We start from the raw sequence: 14,430 nt of genomic DNA, 5'->3' as shown, positions 1-14,430 counted from the left end.
TCTTGCCTGTTAACCTTGTATCCTGCCACTCTGCTGAACTGGTTTATTAATTCTAGTAGCTCTGTTGTGGATTTTTCAGGATTTTCTACATATAGGATCATGTCAAAAATGAATATGAAAGTTTTTCTTTTTCCTTTCCTATTTGGGTTCCTTTTATTTCTTTGTCTAACCCAATTGCTCTAGCTAGAACTTCCAGTACAATATTGAATAATAATGACAGTGGGCATCCTTGTCTTCTTCCTGATCACAGTGGGAAAGCTTTCAGTCTTTCACCATTGAGTACAATACTAGCTGTAGGTTTTTCATATATGCACTTTACCACATTGAGAAAGCCTCCCTCTATTCCTATCTTTTGGAGTGTTTTTATCAAGAAAGAGTGCTGTATTTTGTCAAATACCTCTTCTGCACCCATTGAGAGGATCATAGGATTTTTCTTCTTCAATTTATTAATGTGTTTTATTACACTAATTGATTCCCTTGCATACCTGGGATGAAACCCACCTGATTGTGGTGTATAATTCTTTTAATGTGCTTTTGTATTCTGTTTACAAGTATGTTGTTGAGGATTTTTGCTTCTATATTCATTAGAGATATTGGTCTGTAATTTTCTTTTTTCATAGTGTCTTTATCTTGGTTTTGGTATTAGGATGATGTTGGCTTCATAGATTGAGTTTGGTAGCATTCTTTCCTGGTCAGCTTTTTGAAAGAGCTTGAGCAAAGTCAGTATTAGTTCATTTTTGAATGATTGGTAGAATTCACCTGTGAAGCCATCTGGTCCCTGGCTTTTCATCTTTGGGAGGTTTTTGATGACTGTTTGAATCTTTCAACTTGTGATTGGTTTGTTGGGGTCTTCTATTTCTTCTAAAGTCAGTGTAGATGGTTCATGTGTTTCCAGGAATTTGTCCATCTCATTTATTAATACATTTTCTAGTTTTTTGGCATACAGTTGTTCATAGTATCCTCTTATGATCTCTCTTCTTTCATTGAGGTCAGTGGTAATGTCTCCCCTCCCATTTCTGATTTTATTTATTTGTGTCTTCTCTCTTTTTTTCTTTGTAAGTCTAGCTAAGGGTTTGTTGATTTTGTTGATCTTCTCAAAGAACCAACTTTTCATTTTGTTGATTTTCTCTGTTGTCTTTTTTTGTTCTTAATTTCATTTATTTCTGCTCTCATCTTTACTATTTCTTTCCTTCAGCTTGGTTTGGGATTAGTTTGCTATTTTTCTAGTCCTTCTATGTGTGCAGTTAGATCATCAATTTTAGCTCTTTCTTCTTTTTTAGTGTAATCATTGAGGGCTATAAATTTCCCTCTCAGGACTGCCTTTGCAGCATCCCATAGGTTTGTTTATTTGTTTGTTTGTTTTAAGATTTATTTTTGTGTATTTCTCTACCCTTCTTCTCGGCCCCAGTTGTCTATTCTCTGTGTCCATTTGCTGGGTGTTCTTCCGTGACTGCTTCTATCCTTGCTGGCGGCACTGGGAATCTGTGCCTCTTTTCATTGCATTATCTTGCTGTGTCAGCTCTCTGTGTGTATGGCGCCACTCCTGAGCAGGCTGAACTTTCTTTTGTGCTGGGTGGCTCTCTTTACAGGGCGTATTCCTTGTGCGTGGGGCTCCCCTATGCAGGGGACACCCCTGCATGGCACAGCACTCCTTGTGCGCATCAGCACTGTGCGTGGACCAGCTCCACATGGGTCAAGGAGGTCCTGGTTTGAACCGTGGACCTCCCATATGGTAGGCGGATGCCCTATCCATTGAGCCAAGTTCGCTTCCCTCTAATGTATTTTTTTTTTTAAGATTTATTTTATTTATTTCCCTCCCCTTCCCTCCCCCCCAGTTGTCTGTTCTCTGTGTCTATTTGCTGCATGTTCTTCTTTGTCCACTTCTGTTGTTGTCAGCGGCATGGTAATCTGTGTTTCTTTTTGTTGCGTCATCTTGTTGTGTCAGCTCTCCATGTGGGCGGCGCCATTCCTGGGCAGGCTGCACTTTCTTTCTCACTGGGTGGCTCTCCTCGCACGTGGGGCTCCCCTACACGGGGACACCCCTGCTTGGCACAGCATTCCTTAAATGCATTAGAACTGCGCATGGGCCAGCTCCACACGGGTCAAGGAGGCCTGGGGTTTGAACCACATACCTCCCATGTGGTAGATGGACGCCCTAACCACTGGGCCAAGTCCGCTTCCCTCTAATATATTTTTAATCTCATCCATTGTGTCTTTAATTCCCATGAGGTCTGTTACTTTTCTTTGCAGACTTTCAAATTGTTCTTTATGCTTACCCAGTGTCTTCTTAATATCCTTTATCTCTTTAGTCATATTTTCTTTAAACTCTTTAAATTGATTTAGGAGAATTGTGTGATTATCATTGATTGTCTTAAATCCTGAATCTCTTCAGGATATTTGGTTTGTTCCTTTGGCTCATCCATCTCTTCCTTTTTCCTAGTATGGCTTGTAATTTTTTGCTGATTTCTACGTGTCTGAATTTGTTGGTGAATTTACTCTAATGGGCAATTTCTCTCTCTTGCCTATTATTATTTTTTCACAACTCTTCCTTGATACTTGTTCCAACTTATACAAAGCCTTTAAAATTAACCAGCTTCAGGTACCAAAATTCTGCCAGGAACTCGCAAATGGGGCACAGACTTTCTCCCAGGAGTAGGGTAAAGAGAGCTCTAAAAGTAGTTTCTGCCCATGTAATTTCCAGACTGGTCAGCAGATGGCACTCGGTGGCACATATTTCCACAGAGGTGTATCTCTCTCGGTTTTCCTTTGTTTTCATCTGGCCTGAGACAAGATTCAAAGTGGGCTCTGCTGGTCGAATTAACTGAAGAAAATCCCCTGACTACCCCTCATTTTTGCCTGGCAGGGAGAAAGATGTCTGCTACCCTCTCAGTCAGTTTCAATGCACCACGGGTTTTACCCCCACTAAATCTCTCATGGGTCGGGTAGGGGAGCTCTTCCCTGCAACTGGAAGGTTTAGTAACTCACAGTTGGTTGTTTCTGCTTCTTCGTCTCTGTCCCTCACCCTCCTGGGAGTTGTGAAGCACTGTCCTGGTCTGCTTACCCCCAAAGCAGATCCCTTGGGCAGCTTTTGGCCTTTCTCCATTGTTTTTGTGAGAGGGCAGAGCCTTATGTGCCTAATCCAATGCATGTTCCCACAGTTCTACTCCTCGCCCCCGCCCCATGGTTTTAACTTGAATTTCCCTGGTGATTAATGACATTGAGCCAGTGATATGCTGGGGCCAGCTGGCTCTCGTTGACAAGGGTGGCTTGTATACCTCTCTTCTCAACTTCATTTTCAGTGACATCAGGTGTTACCTTAAATCCTTAAAATCAGCGATAGAGGGTTTATTTTACCCCCAAAGCCTATAAACCAGGCTTCTCCCAACCCCTGCCCCAAATACCCAGTTGAGCTTTTTTTTTTAAGGAGATACTGGGGATTGAGCCCAAGACCTTGTACATGGGAATCAGGTGTTCAACCACTGAGCTACATCCACTCCCAATGAGAGTTGGGTTTTTTTCATTTATTTGTTTTTAGGAGGTACCAGGGATTGAACTTGGGACCTCATGCATGGGAAGTAGATGCTCAACCACTTGAACTACATCTGCTCCTCAGTTGAGCATATTTTTACACATTTATTTGTGTTACTCTGTGAAATGCCTCTTCATATTATTTGACCATTTTTCCATTGGGTAATTTGTCTTTTTCATATTGATGTATAATTATTTGTAAGTTCCAGTTAAAGTCCCTTATTAGTTATGTTATTTAAAAATCTCCCAAAATGACTAAATTTCCATGTGGTCAGACATATCAGTCTTTGCCCTCATGTGTCTTTAGAAATCCTTTCCCTTCTGAGATATAAAGATATTCTTTTGAATTTGCCTCTAAAAGCTTTAAAGTTTTGACTCAGTTTGCAGCTCTGATTCTACTGTAATTTTGTGCAGTTGGAGGGAGAATCCCTCCCTCCTTTCTTCCCTTTCTTCCTTCCCTTCCTTCCTTCTTTCCCTTTCTCCCTCTTTTCTTCTAAATGAATAATCAACTTCCTAGCACCTTTACTGAAAAGCCCCTTTTATCCTCATTGATCTGCAAAACCATTTATGTCATACATCAAGATTACATGTGTGCATGAATCTGTTTCTGGCTATTGGTTTCATTTGTCCATTTTTATATTCCTGTATGACTAATACTATGTTGATTACAGTAGCTTTTATCTGGTAATTCTTGGTATCTGGTTCTCCTACCTAGTTCTTTTTCTTCCAGAATGGGTTGACTATTTGATCTTTTATATCTATTTTACACTCAGCTTATAAGTTGTGCCAAAAGTGAAAAAAAAAAAGAAAAGAAAAATAGGAATTTTTACTGAAAGTGCATTAAATATATAAATTTCAGAAGAAGTTACATATTTATGAGGTAGTCTTTATTTATGAACACCACTGAAGCACAGAAAGGTTCATTTCACTGTGGCCAGGAATCTAATTTATAGAATAACAACTCTTTGAAATTTATTGATGTTTGTTTCATGGCTTACTATGTGGTCAGTTTTATAAATGTTCAAAGTGAGCATACAAAGAATTCTGAAATTGTTGTTGTTGTATACAATCCATTAAATCAGGATTCTTAATTGTATGTTTCAAATCTTGTCTATTCATACTAATTTTCTTTGCTTGAGTCATCAATTTCTAAGAGAAGTTTGTTAAAATCTTCCTTGTAGTTTTAATTTTCTTTAAATATTTTGAAGTAATGTTAGATGCATACAAGCTTAGAATTATATTATCTTCTATCAAAATGCCATGTCTTTCTTTAATCTAGCACTCTTCTTTCCCCTTAATGCCTATTTTGCTTGATATTAACAAAAGTGATACTAGCTTTCTTTTGTTTTGGATTTACATATGTATTTTTTCCACGTCCTTTTCCTTTCATCTTTTTATTGTACTTATATCTTAATTGTATCTATGGTAAACAACATGTGACTAGAATGTTTTCCCAATCTGACTACTCTTTAACGTTTAATTGGAAAGATTGTCCCTTTTACACTCTTTTGTTTGCTAATACATTTGCTTTCATTTCTACTTTTTCTTTTGTACATTTTATTTGCCCCATGTTTTCTAGTTTTCCCTTTCTTTTTTAAATTGGTTCATATTTCTCCCATGCCCATACCCCATTCCATTTACTTCCCTGTAGTGATTTAGAAGTTATACTGTTTCTGATTTTTTTTATTATTCTAGAAATTTTAATATTCTGTTTTAAATAAAATTATAAAATTAATCAGTATCTTTCCCCTTCTGAACATTATACACACTTTAGAGCATGATGGACGATAACTCCAGTCATCCTCTCATTTAAATTCTTTGTCACTATTTTAGTTCTTGAATTTTAGCCCTATAGACACTGTTGCTATTTGTTTTGTCTGGTGAACATTTGTTTAAATAGGCCCATGGCTACCATTTTGTACATTCAGCATTCTTTCTGCATATCAGACCCTTTTGCTAGTAATACTTCCTTTCTTCCTGAAGTTTATCCTTTAGAAATTGATTTAATAAGCATCTGTTGGTAATAAACTCTCCATTTTTGTTTGTCAGAAAAACACCTTTATTGAACCCTTGTTCTTGAAATGTATTTTTGCTACATCTAGAATGTTTGGTGGGCATATAATTTCTTTCAGTATTTTTATTCCATGATTGTGATATCAGTTGTCAGTCTATCATTTGTTTGCAGACAATCTTTTGTTCCTGGAAAGATTTTCAGATCACTTTGTCTTTGATATTCAGCAGTTTGATGATGATGGATCATGTGCAGATTTATTTTTGTTTATATTGATTGGGATTCATTGGACTTCCTAACTCTGAGAAGCAGTGATTTTTGTTTGTTTACCATTTCTGGAAACCCTAAACTATTGTTTTGAATTATTGCTCTTTCATCTTTGTCTTGAATTGTTGCTCTTTCATTTTTTTCTAGGTTCTCCTTGGTAATTCTGATAAGATATATGCTAGGTTTTCTCTTGCTTTTTCCTCATTTCTTCATATTTTTTCATAGTTTCAATTTTTGTCTTTCTGCTCCCTTTGAGAAGTTTTTCTACCTCTTGATTTCTAGTTCACTTGTTCTTTTTTACTCTATCCAATCAGATGTTCAACCCATAAATCAAGTTTCTAATTTACTAGTATATTTTTATTTTTGTGAAATTTATTTTCCAGATCTATGTTGATAGTCCATTTTCCGTTTATCATACCTTCAATTTCCTCTTAATTTATAAAACATACTTTATATTGTGTATCTGATCACTCCAGTATCTGTTGACTTTCATTCATAGTAGCTTATTTCCTCATATGTTTAGTGATTTTTTTATTGCAAAAGCACGTGCTTTGATACATTATAAGTGTTGAGATCTGAATTTAGAAAATATTCATCCAGAGAAATTTCGTGTTTCCTTCTACCAGCTTAGAACCAATTAAAATCAGTCCATGTAGGTAATACATATTCTTAACCAAATGGGAATGTGTGGGAGCTTATTTGGTAGAGACATTTTTTTATCCACTCTGCCATAACCATAATCAAAACACATTTACATCTGTGTGGTTTGTTTCTTCCTAGTTCACTGTTAAAGGGCTCTTGTTTGCCATTTATGCCTGGTGAAACCCCAACTTACAGGCCATCAGGATCAGCATCTACCCTCCAGGGAAATTAGGGTGCAGGACTCTCTCACCCGAGTGGGTTCACTCTGCATTGCTTTTGCTTGCCTCCAACTTTCCTGTGAGCTGAGCTTTACACTGGATTCTATTATACTAAATAGATACGTGTATCTCCAGCATTTTTAGTTATGCTATACTGCGAGGGTTTTTCATCAGAATCTGGTATGCCACATGGCCAAAAAAAAAAAAAACCCATAAACTAACTAAAATGTATTATTCTTTAAGAATTAATGAAATAATACCTTTATTGTGGCATGCCTGTGCAGCTTAACCTTTATTTATTTATTTTATTTATTTACCCACCCCCGTTGTCTATTCTCTGTGTCTATTTGCTGCGTCTTGTTTCTTTTTCGCTTCTGTTGTCATCAGCAGCACGGGAAGTGTGGGCAGCGCCATTCCTGGGCAGGCTGCTCTTTCTTTCGCGCTGGGCGGCTCTTCCTTACGGGGTGCACTCCTTGCACGTGGGGCTCCCCTACGCAGGGGACACCCCTGTGTGGCGCGGCACTCCTTGCACGCATCAGCACTGCGCATGGGCCAGCTCCACATGGGTCAAGCAGGCCCGGGGTTTGAACCACGGACCTCCCACATGGTAGACGGATGCCCTAACCACTGGGCCAAGTCCGTTTCCCACAGCTTAACCTTTAAATATGCAATTATTAGTTAAGTGCCCTCAAATTCAGAAGATACGTACAGTTAGAGAAAAAATAAATGACATGATAATATATTACCTAATAAAAATTGAATATAGGAGCTCCTAATTAAGGTTAAAGAAATGTGTAAGATGCTCCTCTTGCTGTCTTTATGTAGGTAAGCATTCAGGATTTGAGAAAGAGAATCACAGTACTTGACTGCCAATTGCGGAAATCAGAAATGGCTAGAAAAGCTTTTGAAATATCCACTGAAAAACTTCTTCACTTTGTAGAGGTAATTTTCTTGTTACCATTAGTTATGTCCATTTTTAAGAAATATTTAGGTGACTGACATATAGATAAATGTCAGTGGCTGGTGAGTAACAATACATTCTCTGTATTGGACTTAAACCTTAAATGCTTAACCACAATGCTGGACTTAAACCACAATGCTAGCTTACAATCAGATTAAAATTGCATGGATAATGAATAGACCAGCGAACATTATATAGATTATAAAGAGAAATATTTGAGACTCCTAAATATACAGTTTTAATAAGCACATTCCTTAAAATCTTGATATTATATAAATACTTTTTGATAAATATTCACCCTAGAGAGGAAATGTTTCTATAGTTATATTTCTCAGTAGGATTACATGTCAGTGTAATTAATTTTTCCCCACATATCAGAAATATTTAATCAATTGGGGCATGGGAAGAAGGTTGTAAATATTGATTAAGCAAGAAAGATGTTTGTTAAAACTATCACACTTATATATCTTCTTCACTATCTCGTTACTAGGCTGTTCAAGAAGTATTTTCTGAAAATTCTGCTTCTCTGTCAAATTTAAGGTAAAAATATTTAAGTGTTTTCTGCAGAGATTACATTTTTTCATATAAAAAGTTTATTAAAATATTCATATATGAACATATATAAACAAGTATAGTAAAAGTTGTGAAATTTAAAAAAAAAACATGCATAACATCATACAGGGCTCCCATACATCATCCCACTATCAATACCTTGCATTGTGTAAAAAATTTCTCACAAATTATGAAAGAGCAACTGATTACATTTGTATCTGATTATTGTGACAAAATACTAAAATCTCTTAAGATACTACGTAGCTCCTATTGGATGCCATTCATTAATGTCTTATGGACAGAGGTGCAAGGACACATTGATTTTGGTCCCATCTCTCCTGGAGATATTTAGCCACTCGTAACCTTTCACTCAGTCCTTTATTAAAATTGAGGTAGGCTTCACGTACCCTTTGTCAGGAATTCTGTAAAGATGAGATTAACTTGAAATTCTGTAAACATCCTATATATGAACAAAAGTGGATGTGGCTCAAGCTGTTGAGTACCCACTTCCCACATGGGAGATCCCGGGTTCAGTTTCCAGTGCCTCCTAAAAAAAACAAACAACAAGCAAAACAAACAAACAAAACAACTCAGGGGAGCCAACATGGCTCAGTGGTTGAATGCCAGCTTCCCACATACAACGTCCCAAGTTCAATCCCTGGTCCCAATAGTAACTCAAAACAAACAAACAAATAGTTGCTAGTCACAGGTTCACTGCTAACCCAGACTCTCAGTTGTTATGACAAACAATTTTGCAAAACATGCTCATGCAATCAATTACTTTCATTTTCATCATTCAAGAGAAATAAGGAAAAAATATATTTGGATAATACAATTTGCTTTTCTTATTCATGATATGTTTCAGATTTAAAATTTTTCAAATAATAAATAAGATTTATTTGTTTCAAACCACAATTTGTGGTCAATTTTTTACATGATGAAAAACATATAAAAAGATTTTTATTTATTCATTTTTAAAGTAATTTTTCCTCCTATTTATTCATTTTAAAAGTAATTTCTCCTCATCTTGCTATAACTACTACTAGTTCTTGACGGCCTTCTACTTCTAGCAATTTACATTTGCAGAAACATAAGAAAACTCTCCCCTTTACTACGAAAACAGCATTTAATAAATGGTTATTCATTACATTTTTATTATGTTTCCATATAGCATTTTCAAATTCCGAAGGATATTGATAGTTCACTGCTTAATGTAATACTTTATTTCTTATTATGAAGGAGTCTAACATGTTGTATTGTTACCCATGCTGTTTGTGATAAATCATAATTATGTGTATTCCATGCTGATTATTAAAATTATCAGCAATCAGATTCCCCTTGTATGAGTTAGGTGTCCTCCACCCTAACATGAGGTCTCTGTGACCTTGACTAATAATTCAAAAGTTTGGGCTTTAAAAATGAAAGTTAAAAGTAACTTTTAAAGTCCAGAGCCTACCCATCCCTTTAACTATTTCATAAGGAAAAAGGTAACTTTACAAAGCTACATTAAGCAACTTTACAATGTCTCAGAAAGTTAAATGGTAGTAAAGTCAGGTCCAGTCTTCTTAGGATGCCCTATATCTTCTATAGTAGATATTGCAATGCCTTCATAATTTAGCACAGACCAAAGGCTATATATTTGAATTTGAATTATGAATTAAGGCCATCATGATTAAGATGATGGATTATAAGTAATGGTCTATCGTTAAACTGTCTCTTTTTAAGAAAAGGTTTTAGCACAATGTGTGTTTTTTGGGGTGTTGTTTTGTTTGTTTGCGGTAAGATTTTCCTTTCTTAATTGTATCAAAATATTAATTCCAGGTAATGTTTGCATTTTTAAAAGTGATAGAAATGCTCTAGTCTAGTCTATATTTAAGGGCAACAAATAGAAGAGTTTAAGATAATTTCAGAAGCTAATATACATATTGAATTTATACTTACTCATTTTAGTAGTAAATTTCTGTACAATTTGTTAGTTCACATTTTTTTAAAAACTAAATAAAAGGCTGCATCCTGTTAGCATAATGTGTGCACTCACAGAATAAACCCAAGAAATGATTTAGGAAAAGAATACTCTTCTATTACTTCCTCCTTACAAATGAAGTCAATATTTTTTTGAAGGCCATTTATTATATAATAAGGAATTAAAAGCAGAAATATTGTTTTGTATGAATTATTTCATTATGGCTGTAAAATATGTTATCAGGAATATAACTATTTATGTAGAAATTTATAACTTTCAAGAATTCAGATTTAGTGAAGGTAGATACTTAATATGTAAAAAGTTCAATTTTGTTTTATTTCCTTTTTAGTGAAAGAAGAGCTATGTTAGCTTCTCAGACTTCCCTCACACCTCTGGGAAGGAATGGACGTAATTTCCCAGCCAATCTGGCACTTGAATCTAAGGAACTTGTTAAATCTGTCCGTGCCATACTTGATATGGATAGTAAGTTTTCTGCATTTTTAACTTTTTTAAAAATAACTCAGTTAACAAAAGAAAATTTCAAATCTGACAATTTAATTTTGTTAAATATATTGTTTTACCTACAGTAAAATTGATAGCTACTTGAAAGAAATACTGATATACCAATTGCAGGGGGAGAATATTTGCTTTATTTAAAGTGTTCATAATGGCTTCCAATTAAAGATAGGCTGACTGAGAACATGTCTTTACCTCTCCTTCTATCAAAAGTCTCTGAAATGTTAAAATATAAAAATAAATCCACAGCAGCATTGGACCTAAAAAAGTAGAATAAACATTGAGAAATTTTTAAATAATGTACAGCAGATGGACCAAAAGTGAAGGTTCAGCCCACTGAGCAAAAAACCCCAGTGTCATGTAGACCCCTGAGTTCCCTACTCTCAGAGCTGCTTTCTCAAGCATTTACTCCTAAGCTAGGGCCAAGAGAATACCTCTCTAAAGGAACTGTATGATCTGTCATTGGACATCCAAGAGTCAGCACTGGGCTAGATAGAGAAGCAGGGCGATACTCCACTTGACTTCCAACAGAACAAAGAAGTTCTTGGGGAAAACTTAAATGATTGGACATTTTCCCTCTTTCCTTCCTTCTATGTTCTAAGCAATTTTGCCTCTTCATAGATTTCAGTTTCCTTTTCATAACTATTTCTAACATACTTTTGTTCTCCTGCAATGCAAATTATTATACCCATTATTTATGAAAATCAATAAAACGCTTTTATTTCTCCTTTAGAGTACAGTTAGAGGAAAGTGGTTTATAATAAAATAATATGTATTTCAAAGGTAAATACTTGAGCACAACTACACTAGGAAACAGACTGTAGTAGTCAAATGTTTGCACCTGCAAATAGAATCACCACAAATGTGACAACTATGAATACAAACTGGTATGGGCACATTGTATTGGCAATGTGCTCATGATATTTAAATTGATGTTAGTGATATGATTGTCCAAAATGGTGAACAGCTCTTGCTACAGTTTCTGAACAGAAGAAAATACAATCATTCATCAATTTACTATTAGCTACACACCTGGAAAATTCAATGTTTATTAAAACTGTGCACAATTATTTTGGGTTTATCTGAAATTAAGTTCCAGCCTCAAGTAATTAAAAACAAGTTTTTTACCAATGTGAATGTCTGATAGAACATTCAAAAGTCGTGTAGGACCCAGGACAATTTCTTGTTGGACAGGGCTGTCCAACAGATCCTATGATAGGATAGTTAGCATCCCTGGTACCATTCTGTTAAATGCAAAAAGCACCCGCAAATCACTGTGACAATAGGTAATGTCTCACAAATTTCCTGAAATATCTCCTGGGTGTGGTACCATACTTACCAAGAACTTCTGATATAGATCATAATTTATAGATATGATCAATCAGGAATCACTAAACATTAGACCAGGGATGGAAGGAACTGCTTAACAGAGAGATATTAGAGAAAGAAAAAAGTAATAAAAACAGTTTTTAATTAAATGTAATATTCTGAAGATAATTTTAATATACTTTTTAAAATAAAATAGAATTATTATCCTCAAAAAGAGTCAGTAAGACATTGTATCGTAATACAAGTAGTTGACATGAAAGAAACTTATTTGTTTTTTTAAAGAGAACTTTTAAAAAAGTAATTTTAAAATCATTCTTCTGTTAAATATAATATTAATAATATTACTTGGAAAGATCAAGTAATATAATTAAAACAACAATTTATTATTGTCTCCTATGGGCCTATTGATTAACTGGGCTCAACTGGGCAGTTCTTGCTAGGGGTCTTTCATGTGCTTGCAGTCAGATGTCTTCTGGGGATGCAGTCATATGATGGCTGTACTGGGCTGGATATCCACAGTGGCTCCTGGTTTGGTTGGTAGTTGATTGAACTGAGAGCTCAGCTACGACTATCAACTGGAATACCCACCTATTTGTGACCTCTGCAGCATGGCAGTCTCCAGGTAAACTTCTTACATAGTGGCTCAAGGCTCTAGCACAGGTATTTTAGGGAGCAAGGCAGAAGTTGACCCACCCTCGGGAATTACAAAGCATCATATCCAACTTATTCCACGTATTGATGTAGATTCAAGGGAGAAGGAGTTAGGTTCCCTTTCTGGATGGGGAAATGGCAAGATCACATTATAGAAGAGCAAATGAGTCTGGATTTATTACTGTGGCCGTTTTAAGAGAATATAATCTGCCACATTAGTATATATTAAATGGAAATTAATTTAGTTGGGATAGCTCAATATCATCATTACAAGGATCCACTGATATATGGCATGTTAGTAGAGCACTATGCCAGATTTTTTTTTTCTCTCTCTTCCCTTGTTGTCATTCTGTCTGCTGGTTGTCTTTGTGCTAGCTGCCAACATGCCACTATCCCTCTACTTTATTACTCTTAATCTTCCCTGTGCTGGAGAGCAGATATATATAAATTAAGTATCAAAATAAAAAGCTTTTAATAATAGGGTGCTATACGGGAACTGTGTATTTTATGAATGATTTTTCTGTAAACCTACATCTTCTCTAATAATAATCATAATAAACTTTGGGTGCAGTCCTGTGTAGTAACTTGCTTGGGTTAGTGAAGAATAACAATTCAAAGACCCTTTGGGGTAACTTTTGACTTCACAACTATGTTTTGGAAAATCGGAAGCCTCACCTCTTATAAATTTGCTCAGTTTTTGCAGTGAGTACCTTTTAAAACCTTTGTATAATCTATTAAATTTTAAAAATCATTATTTTTCAAACCCTGTTAAGAACTCTTAATGAAAAGAAATTCTGTGGGCTTTAGTAGGAATGAGAATAATCACTCCTGAGAATTGTATATATCAGATATTTTTAAGTTGGGGTGGGAACAGTAGAGGGAAACACCTGCAGAGACATAGCCCAGGGGCATTGCCATCATTAATTTTAATTACTTTGCTAACATTAACCTTTATATTTGTCAAACATGATTATTCAAAGAAAATATTTGAAATTCAGCAGAACTTCTTTGGAAGAAAAGTGAAAAATTCCATCTGCACTCTGTGTCTGTTGCAAGATTATATGTCCTTTGCTGTTTAAAACTAGCAAATAGTTTCTATGCTTTTCTTTTATTTTTAAATATAATTGCTGATGTTGGCATATTTTTCTGTACTTTTTATAACTATATGACATCTTTTTAACTTTGATAATTCAGATAAACTTAGCCCTTTTTTTTTCTCTTTAAGCAGTAACTATTTTCTACGTATATAATGGAAAACAGAAAATTACTACCATGATATAGATAATTCACCTGCAGCTCCCACCTCATTTCCTTTTACCATGGCTATCTGCTTATTTCAAGTTAAGATTTGAAAATTTTACTTGGATAATTGCTTCCACTTTCTTCTTAATAGAAACATACTGTGAGATGTTCTACTATGGAATTTCCTCAGAAATGAAAGTTAAGATTTCTTTGGGTCTTAAATCTTGAAAACAGGCTCTTTTTGAACACAATCCTAAATCTTTTTTTTTTAGATCATAGACTCCTCTGTAACCTGATGAAAGCCCTCTCCTCAGAAATATGCACTTGCACATTTTGCATTCATTTTTGTGGCATCTAAGAATCCCTGATATAGAATCACAGGAAACACAAATACTTTCTACAGGAATGCACACGTGACCACCCAGCCCTCATCAGAATATCTGTAGCAATAAAGTACCTGAGTCACGAGGCAGCTGGCAGCAGTATTGAATCCATGTAAACAGTGCTCCGCCCTAAAGGTGTCCCAGAGAACACCCCAGTTGTTGAGCCA

General features: G+C 35.4%; 1 protein-coding gene across 3 annotated transcripts in view; it reads left to right on the top strand.

Annotated features, from left to right (window-relative positions):
* Positions 1 to 14,430, top strand: part of STXBP4 (syntaxin binding protein 4) — a 258,348-nt gene that overhangs the window by 150,495 nt on the left and 93,423 nt on the right. For 2 of the 3 annotated variants that reach the window (XM_058283935.2, XM_058283936.2), the window contains exons 13-15: positions 7,492 to 7,608; positions 8,118 to 8,167; positions 10,492 to 10,625. The exons of the other annotated variant lie outside the window; for it this stretch is intronic. In XM_058283935.2, coding sequence (XP_058139918.1) covers positions 7,492 to 7,608; positions 8,118 to 8,167; positions 10,492 to 10,625 — 301 coding nt within the window. The remainder of the gene's footprint in view (positions 1 to 7,491; positions 7,609 to 8,117; positions 8,168 to 10,491; positions 10,626 to 14,430) is intronic. 3 annotated transcript variants of the gene reach the window in all.

This window comes from Dasypus novemcinctus, chromosome 21 (assembly GCF_030445035.2).
Source record: "Dasypus novemcinctus isolate mDasNov1 chromosome 21, mDasNov1.1.hap2, whole genome shotgun sequence".
NCBI lineage: Eukaryota > Metazoa > Chordata > Mammalia > Cingulata > Dasypodidae > Dasypus > Dasypus novemcinctus.
This window is presented reverse-complemented; position numbering and strand designations above follow the sequence as displayed.